The sequence below is a fragment of the Danio rerio genome, chromosome 1 (assembly GCF_052040795.2).
Source record: "Danio rerio strain M-AB ecotype USA chromosome 1, GRCz13ab, whole genome shotgun sequence".
NCBI classification, from domain to species: Eukaryota; Metazoa; Chordata; class Actinopteri; order Cypriniformes; family Danionidae; genus Danio; species Danio rerio.
The window spans coordinates 9,532,501-9,554,951 of record NC_141021.1 but is presented as its reverse complement, the minus strand read 5'-3'; the positions used below and the strand labels follow the sequence as shown (position 1 = coordinate 9,554,951).

The following is a 22,451-nucleotide window of genomic DNA, read 5'->3' as shown; positions in this document are numbered from 1 at the left end:
TACAAGTCTTTGAGCCCTTCTACACTACCTGACTAAAGTCTTGTCACCTATCTAAGTTTTAGGAACTACAAATACTAACTTGAACTCTAGTTGCTTATTTAGTATCTGAAGTGGCTTATATGGAAGGCAACGACCTCTATATTTTGCATATTTTACTAGAAGAAAATATAATCATGTCTTGATTTTTAATAATTTAATTATGACAGTAAGTTCAGACTTTGCTCAAAAGTTTTGTCACTTAACACAAATAATGTCCAGTATAGAATATATAAAGTCATGGTGCAGTGGAGAAAGAATAAATAATGTGTATGACTCCCATGAGCTTGGAGGACTGCATCCATACATCTCTGCAATAACTCAAATAACTGATTAATAAAGTCATCTGGAATGCCAAAGTAGGCGTTCTTGCAGGACTTCCAGAGTTCATTAAGATCCTTTGGATTCAGCTTCAATGTCTTCTCCGTCATCTTACCCCCGACATGCTCAATAATGTTCATGTCTGGTGACTGGGCTCGCCAATCCTGGAGCACCTTGACCTTCTTTGCATTCAGGAACTTTGATGTAGAGGCTGAAGTTTGAGAAGGAGCGCTATCCTGTTGAAGAATTTGTCCTCTCCTCTGGTCTGTAATGTAATGGGCAGCACAAATGTCTTGATACCTCAGGCTGTTGATGTTGCCACCCACTCTGCAGATCTCTCGCACGCCCCCAAACTGAATGTAACCCCAAATCATGATTTTTCCTTCACAAAACTTGGCTGATTTCTGTGAGAATCTTGCATCCATGCTGGTTCCAATAGGTCTTCTGCAGTATGTGTGATGATTGGGATGCAGTTTAACAGATTATTCATTGGAAAAATCTACAATCTGCCACTTTTCCAAATGATCAACTAGAAGTCAAGTTATTATTTGTTGCTCTCACAACTGGGATTGGACAACAAGACTTTTGTCAGGTAGTGTAGTAAGTTTACTGATGTTTAAACAAAAAATAATCATAATGAGTACATTAGTAAATCTCCTGACTTTTGAGTGTTACAGTTTCTCTGGCGCACACACACACACACAAACACCCGAGTGTCAGAAACACTGATTGTGACATTACAGGATCACAGGCTGCCGTGTTTGCGGTGTGATTGTATGCATGTTTGTGGCTCATATTGCATTTAATTAACCCCCGTTGGTTAGGATTAGTGTGTCTGTGTGAGACGGAGAGCGAGTCTGAGATTAACCGGTTTGAGGCAGAGGACATTCACACTGTTGCCAGGGAAATGATTATTTACATTACAGTAGACACGCTTAATAACAGCACTCGTCTGCTCTTTCTCCGCGAGACACAAAAGCCCCGTGGAGAGAAAGAGAATATGTCATGATAGCAACAACACTGTGGTTTAGCTTTTGTATATGTTCATGTTAGCACTGTATGTGTTATGGACATGAGTGATGCTTCAAATTACACAGCTTGTTATTGTTGTACTGTTTCTAAGTGACTGCACTGACCTTTTTAATGTGGTGGACAACACAAGATCTTATTGACTTTCATTCATTTTCCTTCGGCTTAGTCCCTTTATTCATCAGGGGTCGCCACAGCGGAATGAACCACCAGCTTAGCATATGTTTTACACAGCAGCTGCAACCCAGTACTGGGAAATAACTGACCCAGCGAGGACTGGAATCAGTGACCTTGCTGTGAGGCGACAGTTCTAACTACTGAGCCACCATATCGTCCTCTTTACACTAGCTAAAAGTTTGGAATAATTGAGGGTTTTTTTCAGTGTTATGTTCGTAAAGGCTTCATTTGTTTGATTCAAATACAAAACAAAGAGCAATACCTTGAAGTATTATGCAGTTTAAAAGAGATGAGGTTTATTGAATTGAACACAAGGACAAAGTAAATTCATTTTAAAGTGACAGTAAAGAAAATGTTCAAAGAAATGCAGTTAATTAAACTTTCTATTCATCAGATATTCCTGATTTAAAAAATAAATATTTTTCCATAACCTGAAAATCTGGGTTTAATGTTTATTAAAATGTCAGCATTTGAGCAAAACGGTTTATAAAACTTCATTCATTCATTTTCTTTTCGGCTTAGTCCCTATATTAATTACGGGTCGCCACAGCGGAATGAACTGCCAACTTATCCAGCATATGTTTTACGCAGTGGATGACCTTCCAGTTGCAACCCAATAATGGGAAACACTTACGCTGTCATTCACACTCATACACTACAGACAATTTAGCCTACAAAATTTACCTATAGCGCATATATTTGGACTGTGAGGGAAACCGGAGCCTCCGGAGGAAACCCACATTAACACGGTGAGAACATGCAGATTCCACACAGAAATGCCAACTGACCCAGCCGAGGCTCGAACTAGTGACCTTCCTGCTGTGAGGCGATTGTGCTACCCACTGCGCCACTGTGACACCCTAAAAAATTCTTCAAAACATTAAATAAAATTAAATCAAAAATAAATAATACTGTATATTAAATAAATATTCTAGCCTACAGGACTGGTTACTCAAAAGTCTCGTTCATATCATATATCATATCACATATAATATTTTGTCTCATCTTCACCAATCAGCTGGTGTGTGGTCTGGTGCAATATGGCTGCTGTTGTGTCAACCAGGTAGATGATGCACACTGGTGGTGGATGAGGATGGTGGTTCCCCTCATCCACCCATTTAAAAATGTGTAAAGCGCTTTGAGTGTCCAGAAAAGCGCCAAATAAATATAAGGAATTAATATTATTATTATTATAAAAGGTGTCATTTTAAAGCATATATAAATTCATTTTTAGACAGCACACTGTGGTTTTTAGACTTCAGAATAGTTAAGAAATGTATATTTGTTGGAATAAAACTGATAATTACAAAAACATAAAAACAAAATGAAGCATTTTTCATTCTCACCAATGGTGATTTTGAAAATAAGGGCCATAAAGGACAATATTTTAATTTGAAGTTTAGAAAATAGTTATCAGACCTGCAGTATGTAATAATGTTCTAGTGTTTATACTGGTGGGTCAGTGGCTCAGTGGTTAGCACTGTCACCTCACAGCAAGAAGGTTGCTGGTTCGAGCCAGAAATGGCCAGTTGTCATTTCTGTTTAGAGTTTGCATGTTCTCTCCGTGTTGGCGTGGGTTTACTCCAGGTGCTCCGGTTTCCTTCACAGTCCAAAGGCATGTGCTATAGGTGAACTGATTAAACTAAATGGGCCTTAGTGTATGAGTGTGTGTATGGGTGTTTCCCAGTACTGCGTTGCAGCTGGAAGGGCATCTGCTGCGTAAAACATATGCTGGATTAGTTGGCGGTTCATTCCGCTGTGGCGACCACTGATGATTAAAGGGACTAAGCTAAAGGAAAATGAACGAATGAATACTGTATTTTTGATTTTGCAAACATATAGCCTTTTTTGTTCACTATTTACAGTTGCACGTTCATGTGAATATAAATTGGTCGACTATGACATAATACATAACGCTCTAATAATATTTCCTACAATCTCTCTCTTTTCAATCTCTCCACAATCTCTCTCTGTTTCTTTTAGCCGGATGAGCTGACAGACGTGTTGGAGATCAGTAATATTGTCTTCACGAGTTTGTTTGTGTTAGAGATGCTCCTGAAGCTGTCAGCCTGTGGTCTGTTCGACTACATCAGCAACCCCTACAACATCTTTGATGGGATCATCGTCATCATCAGGTTTTTCTGCTTTTCTAGATACACTAAATTCCACTTTTATGACTGGATTCTGACACACCACTCTCACCCAGTCCAGTCATAAAACTGGAATATACTCCTCGATATAAATCTGGATGAGTGAATCAAAAATGCACTTATATAAGATTAAAATGTAGAGCTTATGTAATTGTAGAATGTTAAATTTGATCATTCTAATTATTTAAATTATTAAATTCAAGTTTTTTACATTGAAGGTTTATTTAAAGGGTACATCATATGACTTTTTATATGTTGAAGTGATATAATCAGGTCCCTGGTGGATCTGAACACAAATAAAATGTGAACAAATACAACCTAGTAACTATGTTTTAGTCTGTTTTCTCTGCAAGCATGTGCAAAAATAAGCTGCTCACATTTCTCTCCTCTAGTGGCCCAGGAAAGGGATCTTATAATATAAAAAAATATATAAATATAATAAAAAATATATAATATTTTGTTTAATCTGCATGTTTCCACACACAGCACAACTGCAATAGTCAACAATTCCGTTCAATCTCTACTTTGGGATTTAGATTAGATTTAACTTTATTGTCATTACACATGTACAAGTACAAGGCAACGAAATGCAGTTTAGGTCTAACCAGCAGTGCAATAGCAGCAAGTGCAGGTTACAGGTATAAGTTATTAAGTATATTTATAGAAAAACTATGGTGATTTTTACAGATGGATGTACCATTAACCTTATATACAGGTTGTATTAGCTATGAACAGAGATTTACAGTAAATGAATATATGCACAGGTTGCTATTAATAAAAATGTGCAGATAGATAAACAATTAAAAATGTATATGTACAGTGGGTGTGTACATTATTACAAATGTCCATGTGCAGTGGGTATGTGCGGTTTAAACCGTTTATGTACAGTGTACAGTACAATATCTACGCCATGAAAACTTTACAAATGAGAAAAATTATGATAAAGGTTTTTATTACGCTGGAATACTCTGGAATACTTGTTTCTGATTGGTCAGTTGTGACATTCCAAGGTATGTTATTTTCAGTTAACAACCGCTAAATAATGCAAGCTCGTCAGGGAATCACCTTGACTGTCAGTAAATACGTATACAATTATATCCACATTTATATACAGTTGAAGTCAGAATTATTAGCCCCCCTGTTTATTTTATAATTTTCCCTGTTTTCTGTTTAATGGAGAGAAGTTTTCAACACATTTCTAAACATAATAGTTTTGATAGCTCATCTCTAATAGCTAATTTATTTTATGTTTGCCATGATGACAGTAAATAATATTTTACTAAATATTTTTCAAGACGCCTTTATACAGCTTAAAGTGACATTTAAAGGCTTAACTAGGTTAATTAGGTAAACTAGGCAGGTTAAGGTAATTAGACAAGTTATTGTATAATGGTGGTTTGTTTTGTAGACTTATTGAAAAAAAATTAGCTTAAAGCGGCTAATAATGTTGTCTTTAAAATTCAATTCACCTTTATTTGTATAGCGCTTTTACAATGTAGATTGTGTCAAAGCAGCTTCACATAAAAGATCAAAGTAAATTGAAATAGTGTAGTTCAGTTTTAATGTTTAAGTTCAGTTCTGTTTAGCTCAGTTCAGTGTGGTTTAATAATCACTACTGAGAATCCAAACACTGAAAAGCAAATCCATCGATGCGCAGCTCTACAGATCATGAACCATGCAATCTAGTGGCGACAGCGGCGAGGAAAAAATTCACCAATTGGCGAAAGTGAAGAAAAAAACCCTTGAGAGAACCAGGCTCAGATGGGTATGACCATTTCTCCACTGGCGAAACGTCTTGTGCAGAGCTGCAGTCTGAGCACCAGAGGCTGGAAGCTTGGCCTCAGCGAAGACTCGTCTGTCCCTGGACCCTCACAGGGATCAGTCTCATTCTCTCCACTCCTCCATGACCACCACAGCAGCTGCTTAGGATACGGCCTGGTCCAGGATATGGAAACCTTGGGATCATCTTGTCGCTGGTCAATGAGTATCCCCAGGTGGAAATAGAGAATAAAGAGAATAATTAGCGTAGCTGCTGTTCATAGTGTATATAAATGAGATGAAGAAACCTGTTTGGAGCACATTCATGTGTCATACTGCTAAGTGATGCACTGAGTGTAAGCTTTACTAAAAAGATAGGTCTTTAATCTACTTTTGAACTGCGCGAGTGTGTTTGAGCCTCGGACATTACGGTGTTTAAAAAATTTAAAACTGCTTTTATTCTTGTCGAAATAAAACAAATAAGGCTTTGTCCAAACGAAAAAATATCAGCCATACTGTGAAAAATTCTTTGCTCTGTTAAACATCATTGGGGAAATATAAAAAAAAGAAAAAAAATTCAAAGGGGGGCTAATAATTTTGACTTCAACTGTATAACAGCTTGTCTGTCACACCATGGTTTTTGACTGTTTTTTACTGTTTGACAATCTCATATGAAAGAATATTTCCTCGGTAGGTATGCTTGGTTTTGTTTCTGTCAGTTTTGTGTTTGACTGTTTGCCAACATATTTTAACCGAATAATTTGCAGGTTAGTGTATACTCCATCAGCTTTTTTTGTTTCTGTCAGCTTTGCATTTAATTAAAAGGTTAGCTGACTATTACGGCTCAGAACAATGTTTTGTGTCTATTTTTGTTTGGTTTTGTGCCAAGTATTCATGTAATAAGTGGCATAAAATATATCTAGGATGGTTTTTTTCACAGAATAAAACCCTTTCAGTCTCATACAACAGCCCTTCACTTCGCTATTTGACATGCTTTTTGCTGAAATAGCTGAATCAATTCAACTTCACAACAACTATGTAAATGTCTCCACTGACCATACAGAAACATCCCGGTTCATTCTAGAAATATAGCCCTTTCCTCTTGAATATGGAAGGCTTTATTCCACTCGTGGTTGTTTCTGACATTTTGACTGCACGATTGCTTGTTTTGTTGTTACTGGAGTGTCAGAATAAAGACTCCGCTGTTTTCTCAGACCAAAATATGGGCAAATTTGACAAGCTAAACTAATAATAATAATAATACATTTTATTTGTATTGCACTTTTCCTACATACATGCAAATCAAAGCGCTTCACAAACAACAAACAAGCATTAAAATAAACCAAAAGTTTTTAAAAATGTATAGACAAAAGTAAATGGCCTATGGGGTATTTTGATTTAAAACTTCAGCGACACAGTGATTTGTTTGACATCTTATGGAAATAGACCTAATATGTCTACAAAATGAAAACAGATCTGGATTTATAAGCAATCACGGGGCTTGCGATTTCTAGGTTTTGTGTTTGTAAATGTGCTGTGTTTTGTCTGCTGGTTTCTGCAGTGTTTGTGAGATCGTTGGACAAGCGGACGGAGGGTTTTCAGTCCTGCGGACGTTTCGTTTGCTCAGGGTGTTGAAGTTGGTGCGGTTTCTCCCTGCTCTGCGCCGGCAGCTGGTGGTGCTTATGAAGACCATGGACAACGTGGCCACTTTCTGCATGCTGCTCATGCTCTTCATCTTCATCTTCAGGTCTGAAATAAAGTGCTTCGTGTACCATATATAAACAAGACCTTGTTCCACAGGTGTCCAAACTGTCCGTTTACTAATAGAGTAATTGTGTGTTCATGTTGTTCATTGCAAAACTGCTGCTGTTGAGGTGGGAGATGGTTAATGTTAAGGACATGGTTATTGGTATGAATAGGTTTAAGGGTTATGTTTTATGCTGGGTTCACGCTAAATAACAAATTAAGTAAATTAAGTATAAGTGCTTGCTTGTGGATTACATACACAGTCAATGCAAATGCACGAATAGAGGCGAATTTTGACTGAGCAAAGGAAATGATGCAGAATGTGCAATGCATTTGTTGTAAGCATGCAGAATTTGTTTCAATCGTATCTTCGACGCACGTTAAAAAAATTCTATGTAGCTGAAAATTCATGTGGGGCAAAACACAAAAAAAAAAAACCTGCAAGCAAACTCAAGTGAGTGATTGCATTTGGTCTGAACCCATCATAAGGTCAAAAGTGTAATTACTAGAGCTGCATAATACTTTGAAAATGTGCAATATGCAATATGACAGTTGAGTATTGTGTTGATAATAATAATTCTTGTGAAATAACATCTCCCTAGAGAAATTCTATTCCTTGTTGGCTATTTTTTAACATTTATTTATGTAGTTACCAGAGCTTGACATTAACACCCGCCAAATGCAGGTAGATTTCAGCTGGTGGGTTAGACAGCCACCTCCGCTAGACATCTTGGCCCGTTGAACATATGAAATATGCGTGCAAATGCGATCTTAGAATCGAGAAGCAGCACGACTGATGAAAATAATTGTGAATACCGAACAAGAGGATCATTCGAGCTAATAGTAGATGTGATGCGCGCGACTGTTTAAAATGAATGCACGCTCCCGTTTCCTTGCGTGAAGCAACCGTGCTGATAGACGCAACTGGTGTAATTCTATTTTAAATAGACTAGACAAAAATTATGCTTGTGCACCCACAGTCTTACTGCTTTCAAGAGCTCCAGATTTGTCTTTTTGTAAGCAGCACCAGTTGCTTTTGCTTCAACCATTCTTTGAACAGATTATTAACTGGCCTAATGTTAAACGTGTGCTTCAGTTCGTCCTTTCATTATCACACGCGGTTTGTTTTTCACCTGTTTTCTTTTACTTACAGTTATTTTTGTTAAAATGTTTTAACTATTATTTTTTACAATAACATTGCTTAAATGGATTATTAACTTCCCATTTATGTGTAGTTAACTGGTTATCTGGGAGCTTTAGATTACTATGAATAGTTTTAAATGCTTGACAATAATTACTTTTTTAAATGTAATTTTTTTTATGTTTTGTTAAATGAAAAGTATAGTTTACAGCTATATTTTGCTTGTTTTGACACATTAAAAAATTATGGACAAGAAATAAATATTTATGTTTGGTGTGGTCAGAGATCAATTGGGTAAAACCTTAGTTTTGAGCTCTGAAAAGTCATGTCAGATAAAAACAAACTGTAATACAACACTATGAAACCATGACCCATTTGCTCATGCACATTAAGCAAGCTCATATACGACAAAAGTGAAATGAATGAGGAGGCATGTGGACATAACACAACATCTAAATCATGTAATTTTAGCATGTCAGAATTATTTATGTACTGTATAAAAGTATATTTTCCTAACAAAACTCTGGCTAGTGAAAATGCAGAGTGGCTAGTAATGTTAAAAAAACTTCTAGCCACAGAGACTGCTGATCAAAAAAGTTAATGTCAAGCCCTGAAGGTGACCATATTAAAATGAACAATTAACAGACATTTTTCTGATCCAATTTAATCTAAATTACACTTTAAAAAAATGAGGTGAAGGTGGAAACATTTAGACTTTAAAACATATTATTATTAAATCATTTATTTATATTAGTAGCTGAAGGCCGATTCACCGCCTCCATTTTACAAGAACAATGTGAAAATATTTATATTTACAATAAGTGCTAGATTCTTTATTTTAATACTAATAAATAGTGGGAAATAATATAAAATGGTTTTCTGTGAGTTTGAATGGTTTTTTCCCATGCAAAATTCTTTTAAATAGTGAACGTACTCATAATGTTATAATGCTAATATAACAGTGTTTAAATACATGTTTATAGTTATAAACCCTACATGTATGTTATATACAAGTATATTAGAATATAATTATTTAAATATTTGTATTAGTAGTAAGCTGGAGACAGAAGTCACTGGAACCTAGAAAGAATCCTGATAGTCTTTTTATTAATTTAATTTAATTTAATTTAATTTAATTTAATTTTTTAATAATCATTCTTGTCTCTCTTTTCTCTCTCTTATCTTCTGTGTTTTAGTATTTTGGGAATGCATCTGTTTGGGTGTAAGTTTACTCTGCGTTTGGAGAATGGAGACACGGTGTCGGATAGGAAGAACTTTGACTCGCTCCTCTGGGCCATCGTCACTGTTTTTCAGGTCAGGAAAATGTGAATTAAGTGTTTAATAGGCAGTAAATGAATTCTCTATTTATTTCACAAAGGTAGAAATACTTCAGTGAAAACTACTTATTCTTGCTTGAATAACAAACAAACAAAGTCCTCTTTAGTGGAAAAATAAAACATTAAAGTAGATTTTGAAGCTGTATTTTGCTGACCACCAGGAGTCTGTAGGTCACTAAACTGACGGTTGAACTTATTAAAATCTCACCGCGGCTTGTGTTCATTTAGACTCCAGAAATAGCATTTTTAGTCTTCGGAGGCAGGTTTTGATTAAATACTCACTCCTCAATGTGGGAACAGCAGCATTTTGCAAAAATTGCTGAGGCAGGGGATTGTGAGTATTTAGCCTGCCTTAAATGAAGTAACAAATCCTTTTGTGTCAAAAGCTAAACAGCCACTTTTTGAAGCTTATTATATTCACAACACCTAGTTCTGTAAAAGTTGGGAGGTTTTGTAAAATACAGTAAATATCAGGACAACATGAGCTGTTAAGTCTCTTTAATTTGTTTTTATCTGACTCAAACACAGAAAGAGATTTCTATGGGTTTCAGATTCCCTCAATGTTCTTACATTATTTTATATGGAATGGGTTAAAGTCACGAAACATGAAATTCCAACCTATTATCAGACCATCTCCTTATTGTGAACTATCCAACAAAGGCTCATTGTGAAATTGTACCCCCGTATACATTTCTTGAGATCGCAAATCTTTAAAACAAATGCTACGAGGTGGTAAGACACAGTTCCTTTTCGCTTACCTCCTTGTGGACGCCTTTTCTGGTCTTACTAGTTTGCCCAGTAGCTCACCTCTCACGTCAGAGGATTTGAGAGGCAGAGATGAATTGACTGCGATGACGGGGTTCGAGTCTGGCAAAGAATGGTTCCAGAGAGCAGGTAAGACAAAAACAAAAGGCAAAAAATAAAATAAACAAGTAAATAACAGGGTGAGAATGATGTAAAAATCTGAAAATGTGGTAAAAAATGCCTATTATTAAAATGTGGGATAAAAAAGGGCTTTTCTTTTTCTAAATTGCTTTTGAAAACACTGTCGGTTGGGTTAAGGAAAGGGGGTGATCGGGTCAATCGCTGATTTTTAAAACACTAATGATTGGATCTATGGAAGGAGGAGGGAGGGGGATCAGTAAGTCAGTCGACAGCTGCCTCTGGTGGATTTACATGAAAACAGCAGATACTAATAGTACTTGCAAGAGAAATTTGAGATCTGAAAAAGCGTACACAGTGGCCACTGGAGGATTTGCGGAAACAAAATCTGCAAATAAAAGTAACTCCTAGGACGTATTTGGTGCTCTCCAGAAAAGTATATAGGGGTACATAATCATAATGAGCCTGGGTTGAAACCATCCCAGACCTGTTTCAGTTGAATATGCTGTATCCTTTTCACTTTTATTCACATATATTGCTTCAGCCTACATTTTTTGGAAACCGCAAAAGTGTATTTCAACAAACGTTTGACTGTAATTTATAGGTGAGTGTTATTCCTTATCATGCTAATGATAGTTACATGGACATATTATCAACAAATTAAGGATTATTTTCATTCAGTTCTATGCATCACACCAAATAAAGACTGTACAACAAAGTCTATTATTAGTAATCAAATATGTTTGCCTCACCTGTCTATCTCCATCACTTTTCTTGCAAGTTTGATTGGTAGCTCACTTTATATGGTGTTGTACTCAGGTTAGAGTCCAGTGAAGCATGGTCTCACAAGACAGACAAAAGCAATGTAAAATCAAGGTAAATCCATGTGATCGCAGTGCACATTTCTCTCACATTTGTTTTTAAAAACACTTTTTTTGGGGTTTGGAAGGGTTAAGTCGGGTATTCGCTGATGTAGGTGATCTTGAATTTTGTTTTTGATGCCTGTTTTTCCTGTAATTGTAATTTATAAATGCACAACAATAATAAAAACAGACAAAAAATACAACAAAACTTACCTTAAGTAACATTTCAGATTCACAAAAATATAGAAAGCGCCCTCTAGTGGATTTGACCTCTGAAACGTGCAACGAAACGAACACGGAGGGCCCTATCATACACCCGGCGCAATGCGGAGCAAGGCACGACGCAATTGTTGTTTGCTAGTTTTAGTTCGCCGCAATGGTCATTTTGATGTTTTGCACCATGCTGTTTAAATAGCAAATGCTTTTGCATAGGCGTTCTGGTCTAAAAAAGGAGGCGTGTTGAGGCGCATTGCTGGCGCGTTGCTATTTTGAGGAACTAAAATATAATGTTTATTAGACCAGCTGAGAGGAGGTCTAAAGTCCAGCGCAGAGCACGTTAGTTGTGCGCCTCGCCTAAACATTGCTTAATACACACAGGATGTACAGAAATACGCGAATATCTTTACAAATGAAAAAGAATTAAAGGATGAAAATAATACAAAAAATATTATTTTCTACATAAATATAAAAACCATACTTTCATGCCTTCATCATCTCGAGGGGTGCAAAGTTGATTCATGACAATTTGCTTTTGTATAATGTTATTATTAGTAGCAGTAGTATTTATTATATGCATATTTATATTTGTTTTAATAAAACAACTTTAAGATTTGTCGATTTTTTTTGACCACACTTCGTTATTATTGTTCATTTTTTTAGCTTGCTGGACATAGAACTGAATTTAGAAATAGTTTTGAAACAAATCTTTGCGCTTAATAAATTAAAATTAATCATGTAGGCTTATGGATGTCTGTGTGTACAACACGTTCCTTTTCCACAAAAGAGAGTGAAAGTGAAAGTAAAAAGGGAGGAGATTAATTCTCTCATTCTCATGCTCTGTTTAACTGTTTTCTCTCTAGTGAAGTGCTCAGTTTTTTCACTTACAAAGTCCACCATGTAAATAGCAAATGCGCTATGTCATGACGCAGCTGACTCTTAAAGGGAATGGGAGATGAAACTCTAATTGGTTTATTCTCAAAACACACCCATAACTCATTAGGAGAATAAGCTCAACCATGTTAGACCTTGCGTTGCGGCGCAAAGCTGATTTTTCCATCCTTAAATTAGCAAAAATGGGTTTGGACACACCCTTTGCACCTGGATCGTCTAAATGGAAGTGTATTTTTTTACAATTTGCAAAAATGTTGGCTGATGTACACATTTCCAATGAGTTTGGGTTGACAAATACATTTAAGTTTGTTATTTTTTTGTTGTTTTGTCAAATAGATACAAGTTGTAAAATAATTAGTAAATTACAAATTCTTTATTTCATTGCATTTTACAGAACTTTCTGGAAGTGGGGTTGTATATTAATAGTCTGTATTGATTCTAAATTAAACCTATAGTTTTGTTACGAAAAATAAATTTTATTACAAAACACTTCTAATATCTTCATCTCTGTCTAATAGGCAGGCTGTGCGTGTGTGCGTGAGTGTTTGTGTGTGTGTGTGTGTCAGTTTTACTTGGGGAAAAAACGGGATTATTCAAATTTTCACAAGTGGTGTCAGCTAAAATTGCTGAGGTCATCAAATGCTCCACTGTATTATTGCAGACATGATGAGGTCATCAGTCGTCTCCCCGCAGCATTGGCCAGTGTGATGAGGTCATCGCGGGTGACATTTGTGCAAATACTGATATGCTGCTGTATTAACTCCAGGCCCTGAGGGAAGGGTTTCTTCGCTACCAGGAGCCTTTAATTTCCCTAATCTCTATTTCTGTCGGTGTGTGTGTATGTGTGTGTGTGTGTGTGTGTGTGTGTGTGTGTTGTGTGTGTGTGTGTGTGTGTGTGTGTGTGTGTGTGTGTGTGTGTGTGTGTGTGTGTGTGTGTGTGTGTGTGTGTGTGTGTGTGTGTGTGTGTAAGCAGAATATAAACTCCAGACTGAAGCTGCTGTTTTTCCTCTGTTCTAAATCAGTCTGCAGAAGGAGGCAGAGATGAGTTTGGCTTCTGTTGAGGATTTCTGAGTGAAATGTGCTGCAGTGAAGGAAAAAACACGCTCAACAAAGTTTGTTTGGATTTGCAGTGGAATTTAAAATAAAGCTATAAAGTTTACTTCTGTTTTTCTTGTTTAAGTATTACCGCTAATAATAATAATAATAATAATGACAACAACAACAAAAATAATAATAATAATACATTCATTCATTCATTTTCTTGTCGGCTTAGTCCCTTTATTAATCCAGGTTCGCCACAGCGGAATGAACCGCCATTAAGCAAATTTTTATGCAGCAGATTCCCTTCTAGCCGCAACCTATCTCTGGGAAAATAATAATATAGCAATAATAATAATAACAACAACAACAGCAATAATAATAATAACAACAACAATAATAATAATAAATATAATAATAATATAGCAATAACTACAACAACAACAATAAAAATAATAATAATAAATAAATAATAATAATAAATATAACAACAACAATAATAAATATAACAATAACAACAACAATAATAATAAATAATAACAGTAATTGTAATAATAACAATAACAATATTAATACTAGCTGTTGTTGTTAATAATAAAAACAATAATTATTATTATTATTATTATTAACAACAGCAAAAATGTTATTATTATTTTTGTTGTTTTATTATTATTAAATTTATATTTATTGTTATTATTATTGTTGTTGTTGTTGTTGTTATATTTATTAATAGTGTTGTTATTTTTGCTATATTATTATTTTTATATTTATTATTATTATTATTATATTATTTTTATTTGGTTATTGTGTTTATTTTATAAAGATAAAAGCTTTAATAAAGTTTATGAAATTAGAATAATTAATACTTTTATAATAATTTTAAGTTGTTTTTATTCAAATGTTTATGGCTACCTTAAATGTGTAAAAGTAGGTTGGGATATTCATGGTAGATAAGCATTGCAATTTATTAGTTAATATTTTGTTATAACCATTATATTGTTATTTTTATTAATATTATAATGATCATAATTCAATTATTTGCCATTTTGCAAATAATAAATTATTATTATTATTATTTAATAACAATACTTATCGGTTAAAATATTGTCAATCTAGGACATTTTGATGAAGACTGGATAATTTGCCATAACAAAATTAAGTAAAACTATGCACATTCATTATAATGACATTATTTCAATGTTAGTTGTGTTAAAGTATTATGCATATTAATGACCCCTTTTTTCTACAGCTTTGGTTTTGTCATCTTCTAATATTGATCAACCAATATTATAGATTTGTGTTCAATCAACAGTTTAAATTACTGTGTTTTGATGGTCCTCTTTAGACATTCTGTTGACTAAATACATGTCAGCTAACTCTCATTAGAGTATTAGTAGACTATTAGCCTACATTTATGGTTAGGTATGTCTTAATTCTTTTAGTTGTATCAAATAAATGTTTCTACTCATCTCAACTTACATCAATCAAACTAACTAAATATATTAAACTTTGTATAACCTAAAAAAAATGATTAACCAGTTAAAATAAGTTAAAGCAACCTAAAAGATTTGTTGTCTTGCCCTGTTAGTCACTACATTTAAATAGTGTAGTAGAGTAAGTTCATGTTTACCGGCAAAGTTATAATGTCTGTTGTGGGACCATCAAAATAAAATGTTAACAGATATATCGAGCAGACCATATACTAGTATTAGTCCTAGTACTCTTATGGCTGATAGTCTACATTTTTATTCTACATAGCAAATTATTTATTGTCAGCAGAAACATCCAAAGAGTAACATCAATATACAGTATGCTATTAAGCATTTCAATCGAAATATGAATTCTAGGGCTGATGTTGTAATCAATAAATGGCATTTTGATATTTTAGCAGCTTATAAAAATAACTGTTTATTGGTGGTAGATATGTGATGTGATATTTGTGCTAATGCATATGTGTGTGTCTGCAGATTTTGACGCAGGAGGACTGGAATGTGGTTCTGTATAACGGCATGGCCTCCACATCCCCATATGCAGCTCTATATTTTGTGGCCTTGATGACATTTGGGAATTACGTCCTCTTCAATTTACTGGTTGCCATCTTAGTAGAGGGTTTCCAAGCAGAGGTAAGATATCAGATTTTGGCCAGATTTACTAACAGTTTGCACCAGCACAGACCCTCTTGGCATTAAAAAAAAAAAACACAGTCAGGATTTACTACAGTGCAGTGAAAACTTGCTCATAAAAAAAGGTCATAGACACAATTATTTTTGCCGCTGGCCTTATTGTATATGCATTTGAGTTTTCCTTTCAGACACACAATTTATGGGAGGAGGAGAGTATTTAAATGAATTGTGCAAAGTGATTTACTGGAGCACAAAACCAGTGCAAAGGTGTATTTGTGGGAATAGTCAATAATTCATTGTGTGAATTAAAATTATATTATTTTCTAATCATTAGAATTTTAAAAGAGCCGTGAAATTAAAATAATTTTTTTAGATGTAAAAGTATCAGTTTGTTAGTCATAAGGATATCTAATGTGCTCCAAATAGTAAAAAATTCACATTTAGAAGATATAAACCTGATATAAACATTTAAAGCTTGCAGTTTATCACTACCGTCTAAGTGGATCAATGATTTATTTGACCTCACCTCAATCTTCAGTTTTCAATCATATGTTTTGACCAATCAAATGCTCTCTAGTATCTGACATGCCCCGCCCCATTCTTGTTGGCTATTCATTTGATGCGCTTGAGCTCAATCACTCTCATTGGCAGAGCTGTGAGAAAAACAACACTTTATGCCAGGGGTGGCCAACTCTGTTCCTGGAGAGCCATCTTCCTGCAGATTTCAGTTGCTACCCATATCAAACACACCTGAACCAATTAATTAGGACCTGAACACCACGTGATAATTACTGGCAGGTGTGTTTGATATGGGTAGCAACTGAAATCTGCAGGAAGGTGGCTCAGGAGTGAACATCCTCACTACATTGCTGCACACCTCAGTGCACTAATTTGCTTGCATTCTTTCCCTGTTGATGCTACAGTTCGAGCACAGTTAGGTTAACTGTTTTTCATTTTTGGTGCCCAAGCACGTTTAACCCCCATTTCCTGGTTCATTTGACAAGTGTGAGTGCTCCGAATTCAGTCAGCATTATGAATGTGATTAACAGTGAGGCTGTTTTTGCAGTCCGAATAAGCCTGTTCAATCACAAATTATGAAATCAAATAATTATAGTATAATATTTAAGTTAATGTTAAGCTATCTCGCAGCCCACCTGCTGGATCGCTGAAGCCCACTAGTTGAGAATCCTTGTTCGATTGGGCTTGTACACTTGTAGTGTGAGTGCAAAGCACACCTAAGCCTACCCTGAAGACGCAATGTCACTTTAAAGGGACTGTTTCAAATGGATTTATTAATCATTCTTACTTTTCAATCAATGCAAACTAATATAGTTTATCAAAGTTGCAAACCCCTCACTGCACATCAGCTGCACCTTTAGCAAACTTGTAGCATGAGGACTTTTAAGAAAATTTTATAGCGTCAAAAGTGGTGGATCTGTTCAGGAAAACATTTGAATGTGTCACTGCATCACAAACTACTTAGAATAAGACAAAGCAATATAATTAAAGCAATCTCCATTGCACTAAGCTAGAGCGCTTTTTTTCCCAATGGCCCGTTTCCACTGTACAGTACACTTTTATGGCCGTTTCCACTGTCAAATGATACCTAATGGCCCATTTCCACTGAGGGGTACGAAACGGTACAGTTCGGTATGCTTTTATGGCAGCTTCCACTGTCAAAAGGTACCTAATAGCGAACCATACCGTACCACTTTTTAGATACCCTTTCGAAAGGGTACCTAGCACAACAAAAGAGTACCAAAAGGCGTAGCTAGAGGAGCAGCTGAACGCTATTGGTTTACAGAGATAGATCACCAGCGCATACTTCAACATCCGATCCTTTCAGAAATGGACAAACGCAAGAGACAAATGAAAAGCCTGCAAAAACAAAGGAGCGAATGATTCTTTCAGCAACCTAAAACATGAACAAACTGCCATGTTTAACTATTATCATCAACTTTTGGACTATTATGAACTTGAAATGATGGAATTGCTTTAACAAGAGGCTACATGTGCTGGTAAAGATTAAAGATACAGACAAGAGGTTTGCACTGACTGTAGACTATATGTTGCGTGTTGTTTTTGAACCCGAATAAGGACTAAATGTATGCTGTATGTAGTTATTATGTAATTGGTAACATATCGGAGACTTTAAAGGTCTGTATGTGTTCAAATATGTTGCATTTATTTTTTATTTATTTTATATAATCGCAGATGTTGCAGTGGGCTATCTTGCACTGTCATTGATCTGCAGGTATAATCAAACCAGATTCATAGAAAGGTTATTCAAGAGTTCCCACTTAGATATGCTTAGCGTTTATAGCAGGTTTGGCTTGCTGTACTGGGAGAGAACCCTGAGCTCGGAGATATTTGAGCCCATGGCTCCCGCCCGGTCAATAAGCAAATCGGGAAATCCGAGATCAGGTAGATCTCGAGAGCTCGCCCTTTAAATAGGGAGGAAAAAGGAGGAGATGAGGTGGAAGGGGGGATTCTTTCAAAACGAATATAGAGCAGTAGGAAGAAAACAATCCATTTATTGTAAACTAGAATCACTCTGATTGGATTATTACTGATTACAGATGTGCAGCCGGCTCAATCATATCACGTGCTCCACTCAAAATTAGTTTATGAAACTTCACATAATGAACATTTAAACACAAGTATTTATATGTATAAAGCATCTGTTTTCTGAGAGGAGCTTCTCATTTGACATGTGAACGACCCGTACAGTTTACTGTAGACATTTCCTTGAGCGAAAATGACGTGGTCTGAAACATTGTCGAACACCACGCCCACCATTGGTACCCTTTTGGCAGTGGAAACGTAAGCCTGATAAAGGTGACCAGTACCGACCCATACCATACTGTACTGTACCTCTCAGAGGAAACGGTTCATAACTGAACAGTCACATCATTGATAACATAAGCGTGCTCGGGCTCGGAAGGTAAAATTGCAGTGTGAGTTCAGACCGAGGGGGAGAAGGGATGGGGGACCAGTGAACCCGGGCACAGTTCAAGACAACCGTGCCTAATGTGAATAGACCTTTCTCACACTATTGATATGTGTTGGGAAACATGAAGGAATTGTTTGGAAGCCCGTATTTTTTACAGTACAAGACTAATTTATCATGTTACTTCACCCTATTTAGTAAGCCTGGTCCTTCTTAAAACATGTGCTTTTTAAAAAACAAATAGCAGTTGCTTTGATAACTTGCTTCTAAACACTTTTAGGGGCTTCTGCTAACAACTAACAACTTCCTCTACTTTACAACATCTGTGTGAATCCTCCGCACGACTGATTTAGACGTGGCCATATTGCATTTAATTGAGTTTCCAGGAGGGAATTTCTCATGTTAAGAGTAAGATGCAATCAGAGGACTAGAATTATTGCACTGTAACTCAATTACAGCACAGTGAAAAAAGAAAAAGAAAAGGGATTTCCTTTGAGCACGCATGGAAATGAAGAAAAGCACGCTCTTGTTTTTTTTGGTTATTGGTGTCACATCAAAGAGATTGATTGAGCGGATGGCTGTGTGTTTGGTTTGTGTGTGTAATTTTCATGTAGATGAGCCTCATCTGTAGTGTATAAGCGCAGGCGTTGAGCTGCAGCTGGTGTGATGATGTGTTTGATAGGAAAACGCTTTCACTCAAAGCTTCTGTTGTTCCTCTTTTTTTCCCTCCCTGTCTGTCTTTTATCCCTTTCTCTTTTGTCCGAAAGGTGATATCATGCACACATACGCACACACACAGGACGCTTTACCTCCTCACACAATACAGTCTTTTTACTCTGCTAAATATTGTAGATCATCCTTCATGAGGATATTTTTCTCATTTTTCACACCTTTTTCCATCACTTGGAGATTTGCATGGATTTGCAATGAATTTACATTTGGAGAGATTTTGGGATATGAATGAGCAAATCTCAATGGTTGTTTGTTGTCTGCAGTTCTATAAGAAGTACACTCCTGTTTTTTGTGGAGGGGGACGGGTGGTTTGCATGTTAAACAGCCACTTTTTGATAATAAAATCAAATCTGAACAGGATTTTTTTATATATATGTTTTAATAAATGACAATTATTATTTGTGAATTACATTTTTTGCGCAAATACATCAAATTAAAGTCTCATGGTGGTTTTTAAAGGTATAGGAAGATGGAAATGTATGAGGATAGAAAAAAAGTTTAAAAGTAAATCTTTTGTTTGAAAATGTTTGATTTAAACTAGTGGTGGGCCGTCATCGGCGTTAACATGCTGCGTTAACGCAAGTCTCCTATCGTGCAATAATAAAAAAATATCGTTGTTAATCTATTCTCAAAGTTGGGTTGGAAGCTGTGTCTATTCGGTGAGCCGTCTGACAAAAAAGTGCCCTTCTGAATGAATTTGGCAGGATGCCTGACTTTAACTGTAGTTCGGCAGTTGCACTTTAACTCATGAACTTTTCATTCATGCCCCCGTGATAAACTGTGGTGTTAGACGCAATTAGGAGTAAGGACTGGTGAGAGTGTTATGGAATTTAATAACGCACGCCAAATGGAAAAAAAATTCAGCATTTTGCGATGTGTGTTACCAACACTGTATTTAAATGTAATTTGAATGGTTCTGAGGTTGTGGTAAAGGATTAGGTAGGTTAGGGTGATATTACAGCTTTATATCACACAATCCACATTAAAATTTACACTGATAGTAAAATCTGACAGGTAGCATATTGCATCATCAAAATGTGCTACCTACTTTTGAATGGGAGGTAGGACAATCTGACAAGGTAGGACAAATCAACAGAACGCCGTCATGTAGGACTTTTCCTACAGATCCACACACGCGGCAGTCAGTACAGGACCGCACACACACACACACTCATACACTACGGACAATTTAGCCTACCCAATTCAGCTGTACAGCATGTCTTTGGCCTGTGGGGGAAACCAGAGCACCCGAAGGAAACCCACGCGAATGCAGGGACAACATGCAAACTCCACACAGAAACGCCAACTGAGCCGAGGATAGAACCAGCGACTTAGCAACCCTCTTGCTGTGAGGCGACAGCACTACCAACTGCGCCACTGCGTCGCCCTTCTCATGCACTCAAAATACTGTAAATGGAGCATATTTTGTGCAAAGCAATCTAACAAGTGCTTTGTTTTGGTATTGAACAACTTCTTTGCACAGTAAATCGAATTTCTATCTTTTAAAATATCCTGTTGAACTCATGAGGTGCATCACATTATGGAGGTGAAGTGGGTCATGTTAATTGCAAATACATTGAAGAGGAAGTTCAATGACTCAGCAGAAAACAGCGCGAGGACAAAATGAAGAAAAAAACAGGTTAACTAAGCTTGAGATTAGATGCTGCAGAGTTTTTATACCCTTAAAAGAGCAAATGTAATTGTGTTTGTTCTGCATTTATTTATCCAGACCTTGTGTGTTTTGGGATTGTGTGAGCGTATAACCGCTCATTATTCTAAATGACCAATTTTAGCCTTTAAATGTCATCTTTCTCTCTCTTTTACAGGGCGATGCTAGCAGATCAGACACCGATGATGACATGTCGTCTGACTACGGTGATGAGGACAAACTGAGGGAACTGCTGAACTCAGGTCTGTGTGTGTGTATTCGTGTGCAGCTGTTTAGACTGTGTGTTTTGTTACTGTATGCTAATCTTTTTTGTTGATGTTAGGTACAGAGATGAAAATGCAGACATTAATGCCCATCTCTAACGGACACCTGGAGCCTCGGGCATCAATGCCACCTAATAACACACACGTCCAGTTTAACAGCACGCCCAGAACTGAGGTTTCTCACATCTACAGTCAGTCACGGCGCAACAGCAACACCTCCACCGAACTCCATGACCAGAGATCCCTGGTGAGGAGTGTGTGCTGCTACATGCGCACTCAGACAAATGTTTATTACTCGTACAATTTACAAATTTAAAATAAATAATAATAAAAAAATTAAAAATAACAATTATTATTAAACATGATAACAAATAAAACTAACATTTTAAATTTTGTAGGTTTAATATATTTTTTTTAATATTTTTTATTCTGTTTGCAAGAAATTAAGTAAGAATTTTGCAATATAAGAGTTGTAAAGGGGAAAGGTCAATTTAATTTAAGGCAAGGATTTTCTTTGGAAACATGTTTAGTTCAACTGTAAAGGTAATTTTTGTCTGTTATAATATAATTGTTATATGTTAACTTTTTATTTTTTGCATTCTGTGGATCAATCATCCATATAAATTAGGTTAAATTACCATGGTGTCTGATTGATTGATTGATTGATTGATTGATTGATTGATTGATTGATTGATTTGGTAACAATTTAAAATAACTATCCGTTACAACTAGTTAATAGATAATGAATAAACTGTTAGTTAATGGGTTATAAATGACTTGTTAAATAATAGTTAAAAGTTTGTTAATTACTTATAACTATCCGTTATAACTAGTTAATAGATTATTAATAAACTGTTAGTTATTGAGTTATAAATGACTTGCTAAATAAAAGTTAATAGTTTGTTAATTATGTATAACTGTGCTTATAGATAGCCAATAGATAACTTACAAGCTGTTAGTTAAAAATTTATAAATGACTTGTTAACTGTATTTTAATGATTTTTACTTAAACCTAACAAATCAGAAATACATCATGAACCAGCTGTTAGTAAATTATAAAGACTTGTTAAGTATCAGTAAATAGTTTATATATGTTATTGGGACGTTATTCTAAAGTTGCAACTAT

The 22,451-nt window shown here is 35.7% G+C and overlaps 1 protein-coding gene across 4 annotated transcripts in view; it reads left to right on the top strand.

Annotated features, from left to right (window-relative positions):
- cacna1hb (calcium voltage-gated channel subunit alpha1 Hb) overlaps positions 1-22,451 on the top strand; it is a 184,317-nt gene that overhangs the window by 121,905 nt on the left and 39,961 nt on the right. For all 4 annotated transcript variants that reach the window (XR_015476168.1, XM_087236664.1, XM_087236665.1 and 1 more), the window contains exons 11-16: positions 3,547-3,698; positions 7,033-7,218; positions 9,555-9,672; positions 15,556-15,711; positions 21,220-21,304; positions 21,385-21,572. Coding sequence is in view for 3 of the 4 variants with exons in the window: in XM_087236664.1 (XP_087092790.1) it covers positions 3,547-3,698; positions 7,033-7,218; positions 9,555-9,672; positions 15,556-15,711; positions 21,220-21,304; positions 21,385-21,572 (885 nt within the window). In the remaining variant the exon portion in view is untranslated. The remainder of the gene's footprint in view (positions 1-3,546; positions 3,699-7,032; positions 7,219-9,554; positions 9,673-15,555; positions 15,712-21,219; positions 21,305-21,384; positions 21,573-22,451) is intronic.